We start from the raw sequence: 24,703 nt of genomic DNA on the forward strand, positions 1-24,703 counted from the left end.
ATAATGTATATATTAATATTTCCTACACAGTAAAATAGTTTTTGTAATATTTAACTTTGCTTAATGGGTTAAACTATTTTTTTTCCTATTGACAGTTTATGTGCCCAAATGTTGCTAATTTTTCAACAACCAAACTTCACTTTTCTCTTGTTTAGTAAACTGCCTTTAGTTTTCTAAAATAATGATCAGTTAAATTCAAAATATAATATTTGTTACATAGCTCTTGAATAGATTAGTTATCACATAAGGAAATACGTACATCCTCGAAACGACTACTTTTTCATTGTGATATTTTTATTGTTCTGTAAGATGGAAAAAGTGGATTCAGACATCCACTGACTACAAAAGAATTAATGTAGCCAATAACCCTGTAAAGCTAATGCATATTATTACTAGATAAAATAAAATTGTATCAGTGCACCTTTATTTTTTATGCCTATAGTGTTTTTAGGAAGAGAAAGAAAACTGGTCAGAACATTGCTGGCTGAAATTCTAAACAGTATGGGAAGTAAACAAAACCAAATTTAAACACCTTGCTGTTGCAGTACTTTAGATATTAGAAAACTTAAGCCATTAAATATATTACAGTACCACAGAATGAGATTGTAAAGGTTTTATGAAGCAGCAGCAAGTTACATTACAGTAAAGAATAAATATATAATGACAATGACACAGTAATTAAAAATACTTAAGAAGGAAGAATTGCATTGAAAAATAATTAGAAAATAGTACAAAGATATAAAGGACTACAATAATTAGCAACTCCATTAAAAAAAGTGATTTGATGAATACATCAATTTGCAATTTACCATTACATCATTTGACCAAAACAGCAATTTTATCTTCTTCAATCAATTTCTGAATGATCATAAAAATGGTTCCACCCTATCTCCAATGCTTTCTTCTCTTTCTTTAACTCTCCTTTCCCCAATGCCATAAAAGTTCCCTGATGATTCAAGCACTGGGTGAATAGCAGAAAAAGGAAATGCAGGAAGATTAGCTTCCACCTAACCTATTTCTCAGGTAGACCTCTGAACCCAACCTATACTTTCTTCAAAAGGACATAAACTATTAAATTCTAAACATTTAATAACTCTAAACAATGACTATCTAAAGCAGTCCTGAACAACACACAGCTCATTGGTGTTTTTAAAAACTCAAGTTCACCTCCACAAAATACCATAGTCACTAGGAAAGATCTGCCACTGCACCAAAAGGCATGCTGCTGAGCAGTGTTTTTTTTGTAAAAGAAAAAGGTGCCGGAACTCACACATGTCATACAACCCGCCTTGCCTACCCTACAAGGTTCCATCCAAAAAAGGTGCCGGAACTCCGTTCTGAGCGTTCTATGAGAAAAAAAGCCCTGCTGCTGAGCATCTCTAAGCTGCACCAACGCTGTAATTGCAGCTCAACCAAACCTGATTAGTGCACTAGCTATTCCCTCACAGGCAACTATTATTTTTAATTGATCCCGTGGACCTTTCCCCTCTGTAGACATGATCTATAGCCATTTCATTATGTGTAGTTTTGCCAAGTTCTTCCTGCAAGAAAGAGCATACTTTCAGATGCTACAGGAGTCTTCTTCGTTGGAAGCATATATAGTGCATTTTAAAGAAGTGAAATGAATGAAAACATAAATATTATTGGTCTACTCCTATTCATTTCAGCAGGTATGTGTTGTCAAATATTTGTTGATGAATGACATTCTATGGATGTAATAAGAAACTTCAACTGTCTTATTTTATCCTCTCTAGCCTAGACACATACACACTTAGAAATCAAAACAATGTGAAAAGTAGCAAATGAAGTCTAGTTGGTGGCATTGCCAATTCCATGACTTATATCAGTGTGTTTGCATTTTTAGTAATGTTTTTGTTAGAGGTATAGCATTATTTAATACCAACAACTGCATACACGGAAAACATTTCTGGTTACTTCAAGGGACAAAGTAGAATAAAGAACAATAATGCTTTTGCAGCTAGGGAAATTAATACAGCTCAGGTTTTGTGGTTTTAACCATTCAGTTGTGTCTGAATCCTGGCAACTTTATAGGCAAATTCTCTCCATGCTACTCTGTCAAGCACAGCTTCTTTCAGTTGTTGGATGTTCATCTTTGCATCAGTTCTGATGTTATCAAGCCAACTTTTTTGTTTCCCCTTCTTGTTCCACTAACCATTCCTCGCATCATTGATTTATTCCAATGAATTTGCATGCATGGCATAAATTTGGCAAATATATTAAGCATAAATGTAAAATAAGAGATTTGAACTAAGATGCACAACAATTGATGGGATGTGATACTCCACGCTGGGCTACATCCACAGAACAAGGCAAAGTATGGCATATTAAAGATAAAGGTTCCCCCGCACATGTGTGCTAGTCGTTTCCGACTCTAGGGGCCGGTGCTCATCTCCGTTTCAAAGCCGAAGAGCCTGCGTTTGTCCGAGGACATCTCCGTGGTCATATGGCCGGCATGACTAGACGCCAAAGGCGCACGGAACGTTGTTACCTTCCCACCGTAGTGGTCCCTATTTTTCTACTTGCATTTTTACGTGCTTTCGAACTGCTAGGTTGGCAGAAGCTGGGACAAGTAACAGGCGCTCACTCTGCTACGCGGCACTCGGGATTCGACCCGCCAAACTGCCGACCTTCTGATCGACAAGCTCAGCGTCCTAACCCACTGAGCCACCGCGTCCCATTAATTCATGATAAGGAAATGTGCACCTGTCTCATACTATTATCCTTGTTAGAAATAGGAACATCTAGCAGATGTAGTACTATTTCACTTTGTTCCCTATGAGTTTAGTTAGTACATAATTTATTTTTCTCAAGTAACAGAAAAATAGTTCTATTAAATTACTAAGAATGACTATTATTGAGTTTAATTTATAGAAACTTTCCCAAAAATTATATTTCCATGTTTTATAGGTAAGTTCATTTTTTGTTTCAACTGGCATATTATCAAGTTATGTGCTAGTGCATAAAACCTGTTTAGTCCTGCTTTGTTCTTTTCCTATAGCCAAACAAATAAGAAATAGGTTATTTTTCATGTCATCCAAAACTGCTACTCCAAATCATTAAGAATCCTAAATCAAGAACTAGTTTACAATTAGGGCTTGTGAAAACATAAAAAAGCCAAGAGCTTCAGCAAGTGACTACTTACAATATAATGGATACATTAAGTCTTTAATATCAATTATAGCACTCCAAAGAGACAGTTCATACAGTAAGCAATTATTCATCTGGTTTAATCAAGTTATATACAAGCTACTTCTAATTAGCTTTTACTAAATCTAAACAATGTAACTTCATAATGTATTTACTTAGAGAAGTTCATTAATGTTAATTTTCACAACCCAACTGTACATATATGAAGTTCAATAGAACTTACTCCCTATAAAGCAGAGATCCCCAACCCCCAGTCGGTGGACCAGTATCGGGTAGCGGAATGCCCGCAACCGGGTCACATAAACAAGCAAAGCCCCTTCTGCGGGATGCAGGCAGCACACAAGACCACGCCCCCTCCGGGTCCACGGAAAAACTTCTCTCCATGTAACCGGTCCCTGGTGCCCAAGTTTGGGGACCTCTGCTATAAAGTGTCTAGAATTTCATATTTTCCTAGGTTATTAAACTAATAGTTTGTAATAAGGTCCAATGTTGTTCAAATCTTGTTCAAAAAAATTTGTAATTAAGTATCTGCATCAAAAGACAAATTATTGATTGCTTGATTTAACTATTAGTCACAAAAAAGTAGAATCTGGAAGGTTAGCAGAAGACTGGAATATTGTTAATGATGTTCAAAATCTGAACAGTTTTTCAAAATGCAATGCCATTCAAGACACTCAGACTATGTATGGTCTCTTGACTACAGAATAGTCTATATAAGTTTTGGTCAAATTTGTGCTGTCTCAGTTATACAAACTTCAGTAGAGGACTGTTTGTCATGTCAGGGCAATGCAAAAAATTAAAAATAGTAGCGAGAATAAAGTCATATTTTGAATTGGGCCTGACTTACAAAGACACACATAATTTTCTTGGTGTGATGTGAAAAAGGCTTGCCTCTTCTTATTTCAAGTTTTTTTTCTAATTCCCCAGCCTACCAAACTTCAAATTATTTTATTTATTTATTTATATTTAAATTTATATACCGCCCTATTCCCGTAGGACTCAGGGCGGTTTACAGGGAAAATTAAGTTAAAATACATCATATACAATTAAAAACGATTAAAACTAAGATTAAATTAATCCCTGAACTTAACTAAAACCCCATTAATTAAAAATTAAAACCCCTGTCTGGGCCAGACAACTCATGGCATGGGTCCGGAGTACCTGGGGGATCACCTGCTGCCAGCGTCAACTTCCCTCCGCCCTGTGCGTTCCCACAGAGAGGGCCTCCTCAGGGTGCCACCGGTCAGAGAATGTCGGCTGGTGGTCCCCAGGGGGAGGGCCATCTCTGTGGGCGCCCCGGCTTTATGGAATCAGCTGCCGGTTGAGCTCCGGATGGCACCCGACCTTCGCTCCTTCCGACGCGGCCTGAAGACCTATCTATTTGAGCAAGCCGGCCTGGCCTGATGGGGGATGTGCTGGGGTTTTTATTGGGGATCTTTATTACTCTACTGTTTTTAGCTCGGGCTCTTATTTAATTCTTTTTTAATTTTTGTATTCTGTATTTTTATGTGCCCTGTTCACCGCCCTGAGTCCTTCGGGAGAAGGGCGGTATACAAATATAATAAATGAAATGAAATGAAAAAACCAAGTTTTCAAGTACTTACGAAATGAGCGAAGGTCGGGGGCGGTCCTAAGCTCCGTGGGAAGCTGGTTCCAAAGGGCTGGCGCGCCCACAGAGAACGCCCTTCCCCTGGGGATAACCCGCCAGCATTCCTTAACCGGCGGTACCCTAAGAAGGCCCTCCCTGTGGGAGCGCACAGGACGATGGGAAGTTGATGCCGGCAGCAGGTGTTCCCTTAGATAATCCGGACCCAAGCCATTTAGAGCTTTATAGGTCATTACCAGCACCTTGAATCTCACCAGGAGGGCAACCGGAAGCCAATGCAGCTCACGGAGAAGAGATGTTACATGGGAGTATCGGGAAACTCCCATAACAATTCGCGCAGCTGCATTCTGCACCAGCTGAAGCCTCCGAGTGGTCCTCAAGGGCAGCCCCATGTAGAGAGCGTTGCAGTAGTCTAGCCGGGAGGTCACAAGTGCATGGGTGACTGTGCGTAGGGCATCTTGGTCCAGATAGGACCAAAATGTTAATTAGACTGATTATTCTCCTACAACAAATAAAATATCTCCAGATTCTACCTTTGAGTTGCAATGGATTTTTTTTTACTACTGGAAAGGTTTACTGTACTCTGATGCAAAGTTACCCTTTGGAATGCTTACTAAGCCTACACAAATCAATGAATGGAAAGTAACTAACTAAAGCTTGCTGATTTCAGTTATTCTCCAAGTATGGCTGAATTTCAACCCACCCTGTCAAAACCAAATCAAGAGATGCACTTACAAAGCCACTTAATTTTTAAACCTAGTTCTGATTTAGCAAGTGCTTAGTTCTCCTACAGTGGAACAACACAAGTCTGTGAGGAAAAACTACAGCATTTGGAATCCTTAAGCCATTTATTTCCATTAGGAGCTGAATACCTTACAATATGTCAATGAAAGCACACAAGGCTTTTTTTTTAAAGGAATAAAATCTGCCAGATTTCAGACACCATTTTGCAGAATACTTCAGGAGCCGAATCCAATGAAAACTGTGACTGAGTTAGAATCGAATTTCAACTCTCCACCGGAACCCATCCATGCATTTAAGATAACAGTTTCTACTCTGCCACGGCTGCAGGGCCAAAGTGGAGAGAGAGAGATTAGCAGCTATTCTGCAGAGAAAACCTCTATCTTGCGTTGAATATGAAAACATAAAAGAAATCTGGTTGGTAATCGCCAAAACAGCCTACACATACCATCGTTTACAAATAAAGGTAAAAATGCTGCACAGCTCTAGGAAAAGAAAGCTAGGCACCAGGCAGGGGTGCATATAGTACAAGAGAGAAAGAAGAGTTGCCCGTGCTGCTCACTTCATCTAAACAGTAAGTTACAACAAGGCCTCATTTTACCTCTCCCAGAATGGGACTCTAACCCAAACCGAGCACTGGGATGCCGAGGAGAGCTGCGCTACCTCAGACCCTCCACAGTCCACGGCTTCTCTTGCCACAGAGCCCACACGACGCGCTGGGCTTCCCACATCCAGGGCCACGAGGAAGAGGAAGGCAGGGACCGAGCCCGAAGCGAGAAGCCACGAGCCGCAATCCCCGAAGGCATCTCCTGCGGATTCTCCTTAACCCCTTACAGCGAGGTGAGGGAAAAGGGAGAGCCTGTCAGTCAACCTCGCGTCTTCCACCTGCCGGCAGCATTATGAGCGCCGCTGCCACAGCCGCCCTCTCAGGGAAGCCCGAGCTTCTCTCCCCCCGCCCCCCTGGCCCGAGGCTGGCCGTCCCGCTAGGCCCCAACCTGAGCGCAGGCCCGGCCGAGGCCTCTCCCTCCCACATCCCACCCGCGCGCCCCCTCCCTCCCTCTCTTCCTCCTCCTCCTCCCCCTCCCCCTCCTCTTTTCCCCCCCTCACCTGATGTTTGTCTGGGCTGCGGCTCCCGGGCCGGCTCGTGTTGACGGCGGGCTAGCGGGCGGCTCAGTCCATTGGTAGCTCCCAGGAAAGGGGGGTCCGGGGAAGGGGAGGGAAGCGAGCGAGTCGCAGCGGCAGCAGACACAGGGCAAACACTAAAGAGAATGAGCGGGGCCAGCTCCGGCCGGGAAGGAAGTGACGGCACCACACGGGGAGAGAGGGAGGAGGAGCCGCGTCCTTGGCAGCTATTTATAGCGCCGCCTAGCACCACGCAGGCCGTGCGTCTAGTTAGCGGCCGGCTTTGGAAGAGTTTTTGCATTGCCGCACGGATCGCCCCCCCCCCCGGATGACTACCACACCCAGCATGCTCCAGGGTAACCACCGAGAACACGTTGCCGTCTGTCAGTGTCTCAAAGGCTTTCGCTTCCTTCCTCGGAAATTTAAAAAAAAACCTATACTTCCCAGCATGCTCCATTCCCTCGAAAGCTCTTCCTTTCATCTTGCTTTCATCTTCCCCAGATATCTTCTGCCACGTGCTTCCTCAAGCCCTACATTTCCCAGCGTGCATTGCTTCCTGACCTTCAGCGGCGGAGGGCGTGGCTGCGGGGACTGTAAGCCGGGCGGAAGATCGTTCTTGGTGGCGCTCGCGCTGGGCTGGAAAGTGGGCACTTTGCCGCGTTCGGAAAGGCTGCCGTTGCCAAACGTGGGTCTGACGGGAGCTTGGTTTGCTAATCTAAACCAGCGTTTCCCAACCTTAGGAACTTGAAGACGCGTGGACTTCAACTCCCAGAATTCCCCAGCCAGCATAGCTGGCTGGGGAATTCTGGGAGTTGAAGTCCACGCGTCTTCAAGTTCCTAAGGTTGGGAAACGCTGATCTAAACAATGTCGGAGCTAGCGGCTTTTCAATACAAAGAGGTTCGCTTGCTCTATATTTTTAAAAGGCTCCTTTGGACCCTGGGAAAACAAAGCTAAGATCTGAAGTTGGATAATATATATAATATTATCGTTATGTATTATGACCAACTATAATAAAACAAAAGAGGATGCAGTTTTCCACTTTCTCTGATTTTATAAAGTACTGTTGTTGTTGTTGTTGTTAGTTGCGAAGTCGTGTCCGACCCATCGCGACCCTATGGACAATGTTCCTCCAGGCTTTCCTGTCCTCTACCATCTTCTGGAGTCCATTTAAGCTCACGCCTACTGCTTCAGTGACTCCATCCAGCCACCTCATTCTCTGTCGTCCCCTTCTTCTATTGCCCTCAATCTTTCCCAGCATTAGGCTCTTCTCCAGTGAGTCCTTTCTCCTCATAAGGTGGCCAAAGTATTTGAGTTTTAGCTTCAGGATCTGGCCTTCTAAAGAGCAGTCAGGGTTGATCTCCTCTAGGACTGACCGGTTTGATCGCCTTGCAGTCCAAGGGACTCGCAGGAGTCTTCTCCAGCACCAGAGTTCAAAGGCCTCAATTCTTTGGCGCTCAGCCTTTCTTATGGTCCAACTTTCACTGCCATACATTGCAACTGGGAAGACCATAGCCTTGACTATACGCACTTTTGTTGATAGGGTGATGTCTCTGCTTTTTAGTGTGCTGTCTAGATTTGCCATGGCTTTCCTCCCCAGGAGCAAGCGTCTTTTAATTTCTTGACTAATTTCTTGACTAATTTCTTAAAGTACTAGAGAACTGAAAAAAAGCCGAGACAGGCTGCTTTGCGTCAGCTTTGATTGTTTTTTAGGTTCAGCTTGATCTGGAGAATGGAAGAAGAGTCGCATCTAATTGGTATTCGGGTAGGAGACAACCAAGAAATCCCAGGGCTCTATTTGGACTGAGAAACTTTAAAAAAGTTTTTTTCTTCTGGATGAAGGCAGCGGCGAAGTCTTCCGTATTGATACTAAAGCGTGGAGCCCAACTTAGATTTGTTATCCAGTTCTAGAATGTGGGCTTTTATTTCTCTAATAATCCTACAGAGGGTTACAAATTGCTTTTTCCCCCTTTCGGAGAGAAATAACTGAAGAAGCAAGATCACGAATCAAAATCCTCTTTCTAGTGAATTAGAGACCCCAACCTAATACTTTCAACCTTTTTTTTCTTAATTAAATCTGACTCAGTTTAAATCGGGTAAAACTTTTTTTATTGTTACTTGAAAGTAAATAGAAACTTTATAAGCATGAGGAAGATTTGTTAGGGAGGGGAAAGGAGCAAGTTACTTCTATCCTTGGGTAGCCCCTAGTGGATTCTGGGTCTTGTAGTTTCCCCAAGCATTCAAAAGTTGTTGATTGAAGCATGCTGCTCTGTCGAAAGTAGATCGATGGCAGACTATAGTGAAGTGCTTATGTGGCAAAGGGGCAGTGCTACAAGTTAATAGCGCTAAGTAGCCCAAGTGTTCAGTGGCAGAGACTGCAGCTAACTCTGCTTTTCAGTCCCATTTGTTCATTTCTGTACTGATTCAAACCAAGCCTGTGCGGTTCTAAAACGTTGCTCTTCTTCCAGAAATACAGTGAAATTTCAGCTGTGGCCCTAGATCTCATTTTAGCCAGTCATGAGATCTGTGGTGTCTACTTAACAGTTATTATCAAATATCAAAGTAAAATGGAAAACCTTCCCATGACCAACTTGAATTTGGCAGGAAAGAATTGTGAAGAAAGGAGGTATACCCTTTTTTTAGCCAAAGTGTGCTTTTAGGAGGGACTCTCAAGCTTCAATCAAACTGAAATGGGCTCCTATTAGACATACAGTCTTTGGGAATATTTTACAAAAGATTTCGTTCCCAAGACATAAATGCCAATTTGGGGGTATTGCTTCTGCTGCTTTAAAATGATCATTCGGCATCTTTGGATGGAATTTAGAGAAATGGAGCAAGTACAACTTTCCTAATTGAAAGGGTCTTCGTTAAAATGTTTAATTGTGATTATCAATTTGGTTGAGATTCACACTTCTTGTAAAGCCAAAACCAACCAAACCATATTATAGCTACATTAATGTATAAACGGTATTTATTTATAAATCAAATTTATACAGCTGCCCATCACACCTGAAGTGACAAAACAATATTTATTACCTTCAGTCCTCAAGATTTTCATTTGTGCTAGAATAACAGGTTCACCATTCAAATATCAAACCCCATTTACACACCATTTTGTTTTCTAAGAATTCCTCATAGTCTGAGGGGCTACAGAAGCATTTTCATAAGTAAAGATGATGCTAGAGGGGGATTATGTCTTATTTTAAAACATATCTATTTCCCTTTTTGAAAAATTAAATCTGTAAAAGAGGGTCCTGACAATCTGAAGGATATCAAGGGATATGCTGCAAAATAAAACACAAATCTCTAGCATTATCATTTATAAAAATACTGTACTCAAAAATGCAGTCAATACAATGTGGACATCGCAACTGGTTCACATTTCACTGGTTACAGCATCCCATGATTGCATTTTGCTATTTTTTTGTTATCTCCCAACAAAAAAACCCATTGGATGAGCTGGATTCAAACCTACAACCATGTGACTTGCTTAAGGACCATCATAACAAGTCATAGAATCTAGTTGAGTGAGGTAAGTTTGGGTGAGAAAGTGGTCCAAAGTCACCCAGCCGACTTTCCATGCTTAAAGTGGGAAAACTAGGTCAACATCTTAACCACTACAGCTTCACAATAGGCTTCAGATGGCCATCATTACTCTAACTGTAATAAGGGACATTGGGGAAAACAGCTGACAAAGCTACATTGAAGAACGTATTTAAAGCAGCGGTCCCTAACTTTTCTGGCTTGGTGAACTGGCGAGGGGGGTGGTGGATGGTTCCGTGCAAGCGGCAGGTGTATGCGCACATGCAAGTGGAGCTGTGCATGTGCACACACCCATTACTTGCGTGGCCAGGTACCAGGCCGCAACCCGTGGGTTTAGGATTTCTGATTTAAAGAAAATAACTTGTCCTAAAATACTTTGATCATTGTATGTTAGCACTGTATGTTAGACTGAATCTGCTCTATGATAGAAACAGATCAATATTATGTATCTTCAACCTTTTCAGTGATCTAGCATCCAATCTATAAATTGAATTTCACATTAATGTATAAAGCTGCATACAACTCTAAAACCCAAACAAGACTCCTAGTACATTTTACACTCAGGTAATAACATGCATTTTAGTTTTCGCTATATAAGCGGCACAAGAAATAGGCAATATTTTCTATATTGTAAATTTTAAAGCATTTCTTAATACATCAAATTCCAACCATTTTTAAATGCATTCTCAACCCAAACCATATTTACATTCGCTTTGCAGACATCTAGGCATAATTAGAAAGACAACTAACTGATCTTTCAAAGGTACACATCCTAAACTGAAATTTAGCATTCAAACATTAAGCTGAAGAAAACTAAGGTACAGGTATTCCTCAACATAGAACCATTCGTTTAGTGACCGCTTGAAGTTATGAAGGCACTGAAAAAAGTGACTTGCAACTGTTGCAGCATCCCCATGATCATATCAAAATTTGGTTGCTTGGCAACAGTTATGTATTTGACAGTTGCAGCATTCCTGGGTTATATGATCACCATTTACAATCTTCCTAAGGAGCATCTGACAAGCAGTCAGAAGCCAGATTTGATTAACAATCACATGATTTGCTTAATGACCATGGCAAAAAGTTAATAAAATCCGGCATGACTCACTTTATAACTTCTATCTGTTAGTAATAGAAGTTCTGGTCCCAATTATGATCATAAATTAAGGAGTACCTGTAAAGTTGCTTAGTAGGAAATATATGCATGGATTAATACAAAGCAATTATTTTCAATGATATTTTACAGCAATACATTCTTCAAAGATAAAGGTATTAAACTACTGTCTTCCTTAGTAAAAGACAGAATTCTTTGAAAGAGCTTTTCAAAAGCCCTTAACTTTCATTATGAACAGCATTAGGTAAAGCAAGCTGAAGTGTGAGTATGGCATGGTACTGAGTTACACATACACTACTAGACAAATACTTTTTAAACAAGAACTTATTTATTCACAATTCAGATAAATTTTAGAAGACACAAAAGAAATACAAATGACAATAAACTGGAAAAAAAGAATTATGTGACAACATGAGTGTGCAGCCAGTATTCAGTATATTTTAAAATGTTATTCAATCACAGCATATGTGAAATTCCAATCATTCCTAAATTATAAACTTCTAACACTATTCCCTTTGAAAACAAACAGGGAAAAGGAAAATCACTTCCTTCTTATGAACACATGAACAAAGTATCATTCAGCTTCTGCATCAAGCAATAATTCTGTGATGTATTTCTGAAATAGCAACTCGTTTCATTTTGTCCGAGCTTTGTTTAGAAGACAGTCAATATCACTGCTCTTGGATGTAACTCTGAAATTCTGCCACTCAGATTAAAAATGTCAGAGCAATGTTACACTTGCTGCTTGTAAATATCCTTGAAGAAATTGCAAAGCTTCGGCATTCAGGCTGGTACTTAGCATTGAGGGAACCTTAAAAGAAATAAGCAATATATATATATTTAAAATACATTTAAATTAAAATAGTTTAAAACAAAAATTATTATTCCACACTAAGCACCCTAGGTTCCATCAATCCCCAAGTATTTATTTGTCTCTACCCTATGAATTGTATAGCCATACTATAATTCAATTCTGTTTTCAGCATCTACACACTTTCTACTATGTTAGTTATATTTTGCCAAGTGTCAGGGAGTAAATAACCTGTCCAGGCAATTGGTTCTTTTGGATCCAGATACAAGGAGCATATCAGTGACTAAAAAGATTTCAAACTTTATTAATAACTCAAGCAAACAGATTTAAAAGCATAACATAAAAAGGAAGCATACCAAGCTAGATGGTATCTCAATTTCTTACAAACTGTAATAACGACAGCAGAGATAACAGTACCCAATGTTAGGTTCTGTGCAGAAACTCCCAGTTTAAAGGTCAGTACTAGGATGTTATTAAACCCTGGCATCATGACCAAGCGACATATGACTTTGGTATGGGAACCAAAAGTCTGAGACGTTCAAAATGATAAAAGCTTTGCAGCTCTGTGAAGATATCCCCCCCCCAATTTCCTCTTGTTTTTAGTGAGGGTGAAAAACAAGCAGGTTAGTTGAAGATGAGCTCTAAACTTTTGGGAATGAAGCTATATTAAGAAAATTGCCTTGCAACACAATGACATCCTAAGTTTTAACACTTTTGCAAATTCCAAGGAATGTTGGCCTCAACATTTTCAAGGAGAGATTAAAAAAAATATTAAAATACAGGTGATCCTCACTTAACAACCGCTCATTTGGCTCTATACATATTCCCACATTAAAGTAACTTACTCTGCCTGGACACGCAGTAGATAATTTATGAAGAGACTGTGCAAGATGGATTTTGGGATTATTCACAATTTGGCCAACTGGATCATGTTCCTTTTTCCCAGCAAAGGCAAGCTGAGAAAATGCGGTTTGGTATCCAGGAGTATCTTCTATATCAATGAAGTGTTCCTCATCAGGAAGGGTATCATCTTCAGGCAATTCAAAAAGACCAATAAGGGCCTGAAGGAGGGGCGTCCTGAAAAACCAGAAAATGCCTCCCATCAAATTGCTTGTTAAAATATTTGATTCATTTATCATAGCTAGAGAATGACAGTGATACAAACATGACAGTTAAATTTAGAAAAGAAGTTTCTTTAAAAACCCTGCTTAACAGCCTATTTCTAAAGATGCCCAAATTTTTTCTAACTTCTTTTTTACACACACACACACACACACACATCTATCTATCTATCCATGCAATTCAAGTGTTTTTTAAAATTTCATTAATCTATATACTTTTTCTTCTTCTTCTTCCATTCAATTGTATCTGATTCTGGGATGCTGCTTGGAAAAATGCCAGTTTTCTTGGCAAGGTTTTTCCAGAAGTAGTTTGCCATTTGCTTGCTCTTCCTAGGGCAGAGAGGGAAGGACTGGTCCAGAGTCACCCTGATCTAGATTAGAACTCGTCTCTTGCTTACTAGTCTGATACTTTATCCACCACTATACTGACTTTCCATTTCTATTTTAGTAATGTTAAATATCATTGAAGCTATTGTTGTTAATGGAGAATGGAGCATTCTGTAATAGAACAGCACGTCAGTTCAGCGTTGCTTAATGTTATAGTACGTCAGTTCAGCTTTGCTTAAATCTACTCCTACTGTAGATTTCATTATTTTTGAATGTAGACTATAATTGTGGTGTATTTTCCCTTTATTAACACTAGACTGGATCCAGAGAAAAGTAAAATCTTTTATGCAATTAATTTTCTGATTCTTCCTCTTCCCCTCCCAAAATATCAGAGGGATAGCTTGAATCTGATACAATGGGGCACAATGGCCTGGGAAGTTAATGGGGCTAATAATTGCGAAAATGAACATAGCTTTCTGTTCATTCAATGTATTCTTAGATCCAAATCACTCACTTAGATCAATTTGCTCAGATGGGCAATTAATAAATCATTTTCCTACTTCTCAAATATGGAATATACACTCAACATTTGCAAGCATCACCCCTTGTTTCTTCAATGGCATCATTGTAGCCACCCTCCCCTTCCTGCATGGCCTCTTTGGAATCTGAGTTCTCATCCTTTCTGATATTCCTCCAAATCTTTCTGGCAAGCTGCCATGACTCCCCTATAAAATCGGCAGTGCTGCCAGATCTAGTGTGGGTGCTGGGACGGTTGGAGGTGGAGGTTGCACCAAATTTTGCATTTGTTTGCACCAACTGGAGTATAGTGGCTGACATATTGTGCCTTTCGGTCACCAGATCATTGTGGCAGCATAGAACAGTGTCCAATGTTGCTTGGTCTGCCACTGCACCAGCCTGTCATTCAGATGCCATGTTGATGTTTTCTCTTGTGATCAGCTGAAAATTTTTGAGTGAGTTCAAAAGATTAATGTCAGGGGTGAACGATCAAGTGTACACCTGAAGGTCCAATTAAACTAATTTATTGCTAATCATGCCTATGCACAAGAATCTTCTCAATTAACGGTTAACACCTACTTGCGGTTACATAAGGGTCAATGGAATTCAAGGGGGGGGAGTTAGACTTCACTCGTGTCTTCTGAGGGATTCTAGGCTGATCCTTGTTTTAACTACACCCCCAGGCTAGATTTGGCTAGATTTAAAGCTTTTGGGAAATACAGTTAGTGATGTTGCCATGCAGGAAAAGGAATAGCTGTATAATCCTTGCCACTTTAGCGGCAGATTCTAAATTAAACACAGTATTATTTTTCAATGCAGAATTAACGACCAACCTTAATTATTATTAAGGTAGTGGCTGTACCTACCATAACTTTGTGTATTCTGTGTCCATCATTGGAGGACATTCTGTGAGTAATTTTGTGATGCCAACTGCACAGATTTTCTTTTCTACTAGTCCAGATACTTTCTGTATTTCTGGTATTATGATTTTTTCCAAAACCATGCCAAACATCCTATTAAGTACAAAAGAAATAAATGCATTTTTTATTTTAGTAGGTACCTAGAGTAAATCAAAATCCAACTGTATTAAACTTTAATCAAATTCATCAGCTGTCAACCCATTTCATCAATTCTTCAATAAGTGAAGTATGTTACTTCCTAGAATTTTAAGAGGGCTCATCATTCCTTTACAATAAGTATGTCTCCAAAATTCCTCAACTATTTGAATTCATAGAACAGATTATTTTTGTTATCTTTTGCTTCGCTAAAAAAAGTTAACTTCATTCATATTTCAATATACTCAGAACTATTCATTCATATTTTAGGGACGCGGTGGCTCAGTGGGTTAGGACACTGATTTTTCGATCAGAAGGTCGGTAGTTTGGCAGGTCGAATCCCGAGTGCCGCGAAGCAGAGTGAGCGCCTGTTACTCGTCCCAGCTTCTGCCAGCCTAGCAGTTCTAAAGCACATAAAAATGCAAGTAGAAAAATAGGGACCACTACGGTGGGAAGGTAACAGCATTCCATGCACCTTTGGCGTGTAGTCATGCCGGCCACATGACCACAGAGACGTCCTCGGACAAGCGCTGGCTCTGCGGCTTTGCAACGGAGATGAGCACCGGCCCCTACAGTCGGAAACAACTAGCACGCATGTGCGGGGGAACCTTTACCTTTACTTTATTCATACTTTTCCAATGTTCCAACTAACATTCCTCATGAATAGAAAAAAAATACACAATTTATCTATTCACCCTATTTCTGCATCAATCACCTCACCAGACTTAGGCATGTCACTGACTCAAATAGCCAAAGTGTGTATAAGACTTTCTGGCTAAGCAGGATTTTAGCCAATTATCAGAATGATAGTTTTTCTGTTAAGTTGTACAATTTATCATGTTAGAAAAGCTCCAAGCCTCAGTGAAACCTGTATAATTTCTTTTTGCTCAATAACTGCTAGTTTACAGGTAAAAGTTTTTAGTTATGAGGGGTTTTTTTATTCTATCCCTTCTCTACAAACATTTATCAGAGGTACTTTTTGTACATTTAACTCCAACAGCCTTCTCAATGATTCTGGTCAAAACTGAGGACATTACTGTACCAAATTAGGGATCAAGTTTAACCTTTATCCAGTGAGATAGCCTGATGTATATATTTTTCTTCCATTTTATTTCTTCATTCTTATGTGTGAAAAAAGAAAAACCTGCACACAGGAATACTGATCCAGCAAACAAAACTCTTGGCCTCCAGCTCCACTATAGATGTATGTTTTAACATAAGCTTTCTTGAAAAGTGTTCACAAAGTTGCACCGTTTCATCCCTATGATTCACTTAAAATATAAATCTTCATAAAAAGTGCTTTAACAAAAAAAATGAAAAAGTTTTTATGATTTATTTTTCTTCTGCTTGACAATGTGTTTCCATAACTATTATCTTTGTTTTTGCTCACTTTTTCTTTGTTATTAATTAAAAAGCAATAAAGTAAGTAAATAAACAAATAATATAAATCTTCCACATACATTTACTTATTAAGGAATAAATATCTGACAGTAATAACAAACAGAGATAGGAAATCTGGATACCCTTTTATCAAATTATATTATCAAATTACTGGCATTAACACATATTTAGCCCTAAGAATACAACAATTAGAAATCTGGTATAAAATTGATATTTTTTTAAAAAAACATACTAACTTTGGTTGTATGCTGTCAAATATTTCTTGAAGCGCAATTGCTCCATACTTTACACAATATAAGTTGATAAAGACTAAGAAACCTATATTAAAAAAGAAAAAAATTGAAAGTTGTAAAAGACAGGACTAACAGTAGGAGCATTTGGTACAATCTCTTTCATAAGTTATCTTGGACAAACTAAGATTATGTCAAAAGAGTTACAAGAGTGTAAGGGAGAAAATCCCCGACATCTGATGCAAGCATGTAAGTCACAGATTCTATGTCATGGTGTGTGTTTCATTACTTCACTCCCAAAATTCCTGGCTTTTAGGATTCTCCTTAAAAAACTGACTCTACCAGAATCCTCCCAACTCTTTTTTGTTGTCACAATATTTAAGCTTTCCATAGAATATGTTACTTCTAAATCCCAATACAGTACTATGGCCATGCTACTTTCATCTCAGAAATCAAACTGAAAGTGAAGGTAAAAACATGAAGTTAATTGTATCAAGCCATCCTCAAGATGATTTCCCAAACCATAAGGGCCATTTATATAGAACTTACTTTTGATAAATTTTGTTGTTTTGGAATTTTGAAGTCTTTGGAAAAGCAGAATGAAAATTTGCTTCCTGTACTGATCAATGGATTCACTAAAAATAAAAAAGAACACAGCAATATGATTACTTCATCTAGTGCATCATTGTAGAGATTGTTTCAATAATGCCAAAATAATCAGGAGATGTGGATGTTCATACTTACGGTGGCATATGTTCTATAATGCTATTGAGAAGGTAGAATCCCTGATGATCATTAAGTTTAGAAGCAATAAGTTTCTGGAATACTCCTAGGAGCCCAGGCTATAAATTAAAATAGCAAAATAATCTTGGTTACTGGCAATTGAAAGCACAATGAAGAAGCCACTTAGCTACAAAATTGTATCCAATTCAAATTTTGCAACAAAGATTGCTCAAGCACAATAATCAAAGAATCCTATTTGCTCAAGTACAACAATCAAATAGTCTATTTCCTTAACTCTGGCGTGATAAAGGTAAAAATTGGAGTATGGTATGCATAATATTATCAGCTGTGGGTTCAACAGCATTTATTTAATCAATTTTGTACAATGCCGTGATGACAAGATTCATGATGGCTAATAATATACAAAAATACAATACAATATAAAACCATGGGAAAAATAGTTTTAACCCAAACAGAATACGTGGCATCAAATCTCAAACCCCTCAAAAAGATCTGTCTTTGCACACCACCCGCCTAATGACAGGCAGGACTTATGACCATTATTCCAGGCTAATTACAGTTGTAATGAATGTACTGTCAGACTGTAACTCTTAACCCCCCCACATACATACAGATCTAAAAATATGATTCTCATTTGAGTTTATACGTACAATTTTGTCAGCTGCTGCACTTGCTATCGTATTGGCCCCTCTCTCCAAATAGGCCTGAAGAAGTCTCACCAGAGGAGGGATGTTTCCTGACCTTTCCCACAAGATCGGCTGAAGCAGATGTGGAAATAAGGCCATATAGGATGATGGGATATCATTTTTATGCATCTCCAGCAACAGAGACATCACTTGAAATACGTATGGAATGAACTCTGATAAAAGGAGGAAATAGTTAATAGCCTGGTCTAGGGACTGAGAGATTATATTCACATACACAGTAATGCCATAAAGTAATCACATGCTACAAAATTCCTGTAGCATTCTAAACTGCCTTGTATATACTGCAGGTCCATCCAGTTCATCTTCTGTGGATGTCATGATGTTTGCGAACTTCCAAGTCCCAACGGCTAGAGCCAACCCACAGTTCATGATGTGAGATATAGATGTTTATCGGCATCTATACCATTAGAGGCTAACTAGCCCAGGATACCTCACGGACACAATGTTTATGCTTTCTCAATAGTCTTTTGACCATCTGTTGTTGCGGATATCCAATTAAGTTGAATTTGAATCAAAAGACTTTATGATATATTACAGTGGGAGGGAACAGCTATGGCAAGGAAATCCATTTCTGAATACAGACATAAGAAAATGCCATTTTCTGTTTACAAACCTCATACCTAGCCCCGGCACATTCCATAAGATCCACAGTACACTCTTAACCCCCCACAGTACATCCCCAAGTTAAGATACATGCCAAGCCTGAATAAAAGATGGACTATCAATCATAGTAAATACAGCTATGTTTTGTCAACTCTTACAAACAATATAAAGACAGAAAGATCTGAATATAGACTAAAAATAAATCATTTAAAATGAGCAATCCATTGGTTCATTAACAGCTTATATGTACCTTGCACATCATTCTGTAGAATCTCAGTGAATACCATAAACAGAGCATCTTCAAAGCTTCCAACAGCTGCAGGATTTGCTCTGCAAGTTATCCGTATCGACAAGCAGATTGATTCAAACATATAATGGTTAAAGTGAGGCTTGCTTGGATTCTAAAATCAAGATATGAACAGAATAGAACTAATGCTTCAAAATGCATAACACAAAAAATAGGAAAACATCTAACACTGTGTATAATGCCATCATGACTACACAGACTATGAGAATTTTACTTAAATTATAACAAATCATATAGCTTAGCACTGATATACTCCATTGTAAGTATATTAATGGCTTCAGGTGGCAATATTTAGTTCGCATCTGACTAGAATTCCCATGATTCATCAGAGAAAAGTATCAATGTGGTCTTTGATTTGGAACTGGGCCCTGTTTGTGGCGGGTTCTCATGAATGTGCGCAGCTCAATTTGCACAAGCGGCAGCCTGGTGCACATGCACTCACACGCAGCTCAACTTATGGAAGTTGAGCTGTACACAGGCATGCATGTGTGCTCACCAGCCCGCCACTCTTGTAGCCTGGTTCTCCTCTCCCTCCCACCAGGCCACCACGCTGCAAAGGTTGGGGATCGCTGCTTTATATCACACTGAGCTTAAAACTTACATAAAGTACAGGGATCACAGGATCATATATTAAAAATTCCATCAAAGTATTTCTATGGGAAAATCTGAATGCTTCCAATTTCCATTCATAAATGCCTTTACATGAGACATGAGTAACTTCCACAAGAGTTAAGACAAAATACAACAACATCAGTAAGAAATTTGCAGAGTATTTTAGATAATAAACCATCTTTAAAATTGCAAAATGTCTTCCCGTTAGTGTTTTTTAGATTTTTAACTAAACTATTTTCTATAGTCTACTTCTTTAAAGAAAAAACCAATGAATATTTGAAAACAGGCTCAACTTGAAGAATTTTCCTATTTAATTAAGTACAGCCATCCAATATCTCACTTTTTGGTGGGAAGTGGGACACAGCTTATAGAATCTTCTACACCTTGCAATTGTTAAAAATTATTCCTTCAGAAAATCATATGGAGTAAAGAGCTATAGTCACAGCCATTTTTGGCCATTTCTATTGCTTACATTTAACAAAAATAAATTTCTGTAATATAAATCATGATACATTTTATAACTTTTACTTAGAACTGAAATAAAATGAGACAAAGTTGCAGGATCCAATCTGGATGGGTCACTGGGGCTCAGAAGTTTTGGACTTCTTGTGCTGGATCCCCCATCCCCTCAGGGAACGTCTCTGTGTGAAGGGAAGTCCTCCCTCTGTGAGAAGATCCCTGAGGGCAGGGGCTCCAGCACGAGAAGTCCAAAAGCTCGGAAGACGAAACCTCTCGTCCAGGCAACCGACCGAGATTGGATCCTGCAACATTAAACTGGGACACGCACATTCGCCTTCAGTCATGAGACGAAGTTTGATAAGATGGCCAAGATCAATATAAGTAGATGATTCTGCTCATCCAGTAAGAATTTTTTTAAATTGTTTCATCTTTTGAACAACAGATGTCTTCCCTAAGTTTTCTGACATTTGTTTGCTCATTTATAAAGCAGAAACATTGGGTGCATAAGATTTCTATCTTTGCAGCTATTTTCTTTCGCAGCACAAGAACTGTTACAAATCTATGAAATACTCATTATTTTGGATCAAATAATGCCATTTAAGTGAACGCTGCCTACACCTGAGCAGCCCCCCCCTTTTTTTGCTAAGAGCTGTACATTTTAAGGAAGCAATTGTGAGAATAGGCAATACTCTTAATGTTAGCCTAAGATAAATATTTAGAATAATTGTACGTATTAAAGGTCCTACAACATTAAAATAATAATCCCTTCATATTGTTCTAAAATTTCTTTGCATCATTTTTCTCTTCCTTTCCTCCCCGCCTTGTTACTTTGCCATCCAGTATCTGGGGCATATGCAATATAGCCTATTAGCCTATAAAAACCCTAAGTGCTTAAATTACTTTAGCAGATTTTCAGATTCTAGCAAATCTGAATATCTTTCTTCCTTATGTAGAAAAGCAATCTTTAACTGGTTTAAAAGTTACTTTAACTGGTCATGATGGGGTATGAAAACATGTGGCAATCAATCTAATCATTTTGATAAAAGGAAAAAAAGGAACAGGTGGTACAACTAGAAATAAATTTCTTCCTTACCTTACTAACAGCAAGCAATTTCTCTGTAAGTTGAGTGATTAGTGAAGGGATATATGGAATTATGGCATCCTGAAGAAGAGAAAAACTCCGCATGATAGCTGAAAATTCAGAAATTTATATCAAAATAAAGGCAGAAAAAGCTGCAATTTTTGTAATCTAATTTTATAAACTGCATAAAAATGTTACATAACGTCAACTGCATCAAGATAATTTAATTTCGTTGTGAGTTACACAATGACAATAAAGCTATTCTATTCTCTTCTATTCTATTAACTGAACATTAAGTTTGAATAAGTTTCAAATAAGCATATAATTCAGGCTTTACAGTTTTGAAAAAGAAAAATTATTGATCCTGGAAGCTCCAGTTCTTGTGCTAGTTTCCAGTCTGAGGAAGTGATAAACAGGACAATCCTGTGTTATCAAGATATTCATTACATTTTGGAGGACATCAGGTTGGAGAGATGATTATCTCTAGTTGTGGGCAGCATGCCTCCAAATATTAATCAACAATAGGGGTGGGCTATTTTTTTCCATCTCCTGCTTGCAAACTTCCCAGCACTAGTCACTATTGAAACAAAAATCTAGACCAAAATGGGCATTGGCCTGATTTAGAAGTATATTTGTAAGTTTTTTTTAATTTTACACTTATCAGTTCATTTCTTATAGGCTCCTACCTTTCATAATATACTCATTTTCAGATGACCCTGGAAGTGTCAGAGCTTTGAAAAGATTTGTTAGCAGCATTTCAACACATGGAACCATCTCTGCAGCTGAAATTCTATAGAAGAAGAAATTATTTTAATATCCCCAGTAGTCTTCTGATTACTTATTAATACGCTGAGGAGACAAATATTCTCACTTTCTCTTAAAGAGAGAAAGTAGGAAGCAGTAGAGAATGGGCAAAAATGCAAGAAACAGAAAATAATGCTATTTTTAAGCCCCTCTAAAACTGAAGTTCAATCAAGTTTTAGTTTAAGAAATGTAAAAATCAGCATTACGTATAAACGTGGATAATTTTAGAAATTAGGATTCCTAAGTCCAAGAATGTTAAAAATCATTTTTTTTCTAACCCGAGTAGTAAGAAAGCCAGAAAAACATGCTTTATACAGTACAGCCAGTCTAAAACTTACAATGTGGTATTGTTAGCTCCTTTCATTGTAAATAATCTTTCAAGAGCATGGGCTGCATATGTATGAACTACAATACTTTCTGCTTGAAGGTAATTAATTAGGAGAGGAATAGATAACAAGAGCTGTTCTTTAGGTACCTAAAAAACAAAAATACATACAGGTAAAATATTTTAGAAACAATACCAACTCATCTGATAGAAGTACAGGTGAAGTATATTTAGATGGTCCACTTATTTAAAAAACATATGGGGAAAAAATACAATCAGCAAGACTCTTCAGACATTCTGCATTTCAGACTCTACATATTTTTCCAAAATTCAACTCAACATTCAGAAGTAAGATTAGAAATGTCAACAAAGGCAAGACTGAAATACCCCTTGCTCCATGTTTACACTGTGATTCTTTTTCATTTTGACTACTGTTTTCATCATCCAAGGGTTAAGCCTTTATAATACATAAGAAAACAGGGTCTCTGAGACTTGCTATACTGAAAATAAGGATCTTAAAGAGTTAGGGGGATGTTATTTAAGCACTTCCTACATATTGGATCCCCCAAGTTCCCCAATTATATCACAAGAATGGATGGATTTTAAGACTGAAAAAGCAACAGTCATTGGGAGGTGGCAGCATAGAAAGCTAATAAATATTTTTTTAAAACTTACTTGGTTCCTGAAAATCATGATGTATTTGATGCCATCAGCTTTAAGCACTGGAAATTCATTTACTGTAAAAATTAAATAGTTTCTATAAATAAATAAATATGCATATATTGGTAAATTAAGCAAATAATACATTTTACAATATACTCAAGTCACTTGTTGAGATGGGTTGCTACAGAAATAAATACAATGCAATGCACAGCTCCTAAATTATATCCAGGTTAATTAATAGTTAGAGATATTGAAGATATTTTGTATAGAATGTTAAACTTACCATTAGGAGACTTTAAATCTGGTAGAATATGATTCATAAAAAATTCCGTCAAATTCACTAGTTCATTGGCTTGGGTTATTCCATGCTATAGAGGGAAGCAAGATAATAACTTTTTAAAAGTCTGTATTAATTTATTTATACCTTAATTTAAATATGCATTGTTGAAATTTGCTGTGAATGGTTTTCTACCAGTTTCTGTAAATTATCTGTCTTATTGTTCTGGTTCAAAGTTTAAACTGTAAAACAGAAACAAATGAACCCTCTAAATGAAATATTATATTTGGACCAGCATAAACTACATTAACCATGATACTTTAGCAATATATTCTGGATTTCATAAGCAACACTGCAAATAGTAGGCCCACTTAATCCAATTTATTCACAATAAATAGAGATTTTGAAAGATCTGCATAACCATGACCATTTTTATTGTAGAAAACGTCTGTATCTCTCCAATGAATGATCAGTCTGATTCTACTGCTGAAATGAAATTAACTGATAACCAGGAATATATCTGTCTCCATTTCACCAAAGTTCTATTCACTCCAGCACTACAAGATGATGCTTGTAATCTGGACCTATCGTTACAATTTGTTTCACCTTACACATTTCCAGCACAGCTCATATTACTGAACTCTGACACTGTTACTCAGGTCCCAACACTGGTTAACAAGTATCTTCTTTGCTGAGCACTGGAGAATAGCCACCTCAGGCGTGAGTGGAAGGTAATCTGAGCAATGTCCGTATAGGCTATCTCTAAGAGTAAATGTGCCATGATGTTTGCTTTTTACACTTAAAAAGATTGCAATTAATATATACCAGGGAGTTAATACCTTTAAGAAGTATGCAAAAGATTAAAATAGGGCAACAAGATGGAAATCAAAGTATGAACTGATATTACCTCTTTCTAATAAGGATCCAAATATTATTATATTCTTTAATTTTTAATCAAAACAAAGTACCTTTTGTGTCTGAGCTTTTGATGCCAAAGATGTTACAAGATAAATAGCAGCATCCTTATGCTTCCAATTGACAGATGGATTTTTTGCATATTCTTGTAGCATTGAATTAACATAACCAGAAAAGATCCCAGTTACAGGTCCTTCAAAAAACTTGCATAATCCTCTTACTAGATCACAGGCCGCTCTGCGTCTGGTATCAATATCTATACCAGAAAGAGATAAAAATCAATGCATGGCAGGCTATACTTAAACAGCATCACTGTCTCTTGATTTGGATACATGGTTTTAATATTACTGAATAAGATTTACCACACTGTGCATATTAAACAAGTAAGGATAGTCTGACAACAAAAAAGAGAACACACACAAACTGTATATTTATCCACTACTACTGTTTATC

General features: G+C 38.1%; 2 protein-coding genes across 14 annotated transcripts in view; both read right to left on the bottom strand.

The window, feature by feature from the left end:
* The window catches only part of STAU1 (staufen double-stranded RNA binding protein 1), a 41,464-nt gene extending 34,647 nt beyond the window's left edge, over nucleotides 1-6,817 (bottom strand). For 6 of the 11 annotated variants that reach the window (XM_083358630.1, XM_083358629.1, XM_083358638.1 and 3 more), the window contains exon 1: nucleotides 6,623-6,816. The gene's annotated coding sequence lies outside the window, so the exon portion shown is untranslated. Of the gene's footprint in view, nucleotides 1-6,622 lie in introns of all 11 variants that reach the window. The other 5 variants (XM_083358628.1, XM_083358634.1, XM_083358633.1 and 2 more) reach the window with 1 other exon arrangement.
* Nucleotides 6,818-9,588: 2,771 nt separating this feature from the next.
* The window catches only part of CSE1L (chromosome segregation 1 like), a 28,454-nt gene continuing 13,339 nt past the window's right edge, over nucleotides 9,589-24,703 (bottom strand). For all 3 annotated transcript variants that reach the window (XM_083358780.1, XM_083358781.1, XM_083358782.1), the window contains 14 exons: nucleotides 24,304-24,506; nucleotides 23,342-23,426; nucleotides 23,071-23,132; nucleotides 22,409-22,545; nucleotides 21,953-22,056; nucleotides 21,279-21,376; nucleotides 19,058-19,208; nucleotides 18,148-18,356; nucleotides 17,498-17,595; nucleotides 17,303-17,388; nucleotides 16,760-16,841; nucleotides 14,934-15,080; nucleotides 12,949-13,180; nucleotides 9,589-12,103 (listed from right to left, as the gene is read on the bottom strand). In XM_083358780.1, the coding sequence (XP_083214906.1) occupies nucleotides 12,014-12,103; nucleotides 12,949-13,180; nucleotides 14,934-15,080; nucleotides 16,760-16,841; nucleotides 17,303-17,388; nucleotides 17,498-17,595; nucleotides 18,148-18,356; nucleotides 19,058-19,208; nucleotides 21,279-21,376; nucleotides 21,953-22,056; nucleotides 22,409-22,545; nucleotides 23,071-23,132; nucleotides 23,342-23,426; nucleotides 24,304-24,506 (1,784 nt within the window). In that variant the 3' untranslated portion in view covers nucleotides 9,589-12,013. The remainder of the gene's footprint in view (nucleotides 12,104-12,948; nucleotides 13,181-14,933; nucleotides 15,081-16,759; nucleotides 16,842-17,302; nucleotides 17,389-17,497; nucleotides 17,596-18,147; nucleotides 18,357-19,057; nucleotides 19,209-21,278; nucleotides 21,377-21,952; nucleotides 22,057-22,408; nucleotides 22,546-23,070; nucleotides 23,133-23,341; nucleotides 23,427-24,303; nucleotides 24,507-24,703) is intronic.

This window comes from Vipera ursinii, assembly GCF_947247035.1.
Source record: "Vipera ursinii genome assembly, chromosome: 3".
Lineage (NCBI taxonomy): Eukaryota > Metazoa > Chordata > Lepidosauria > Squamata > Viperidae > Vipera > Vipera ursinii.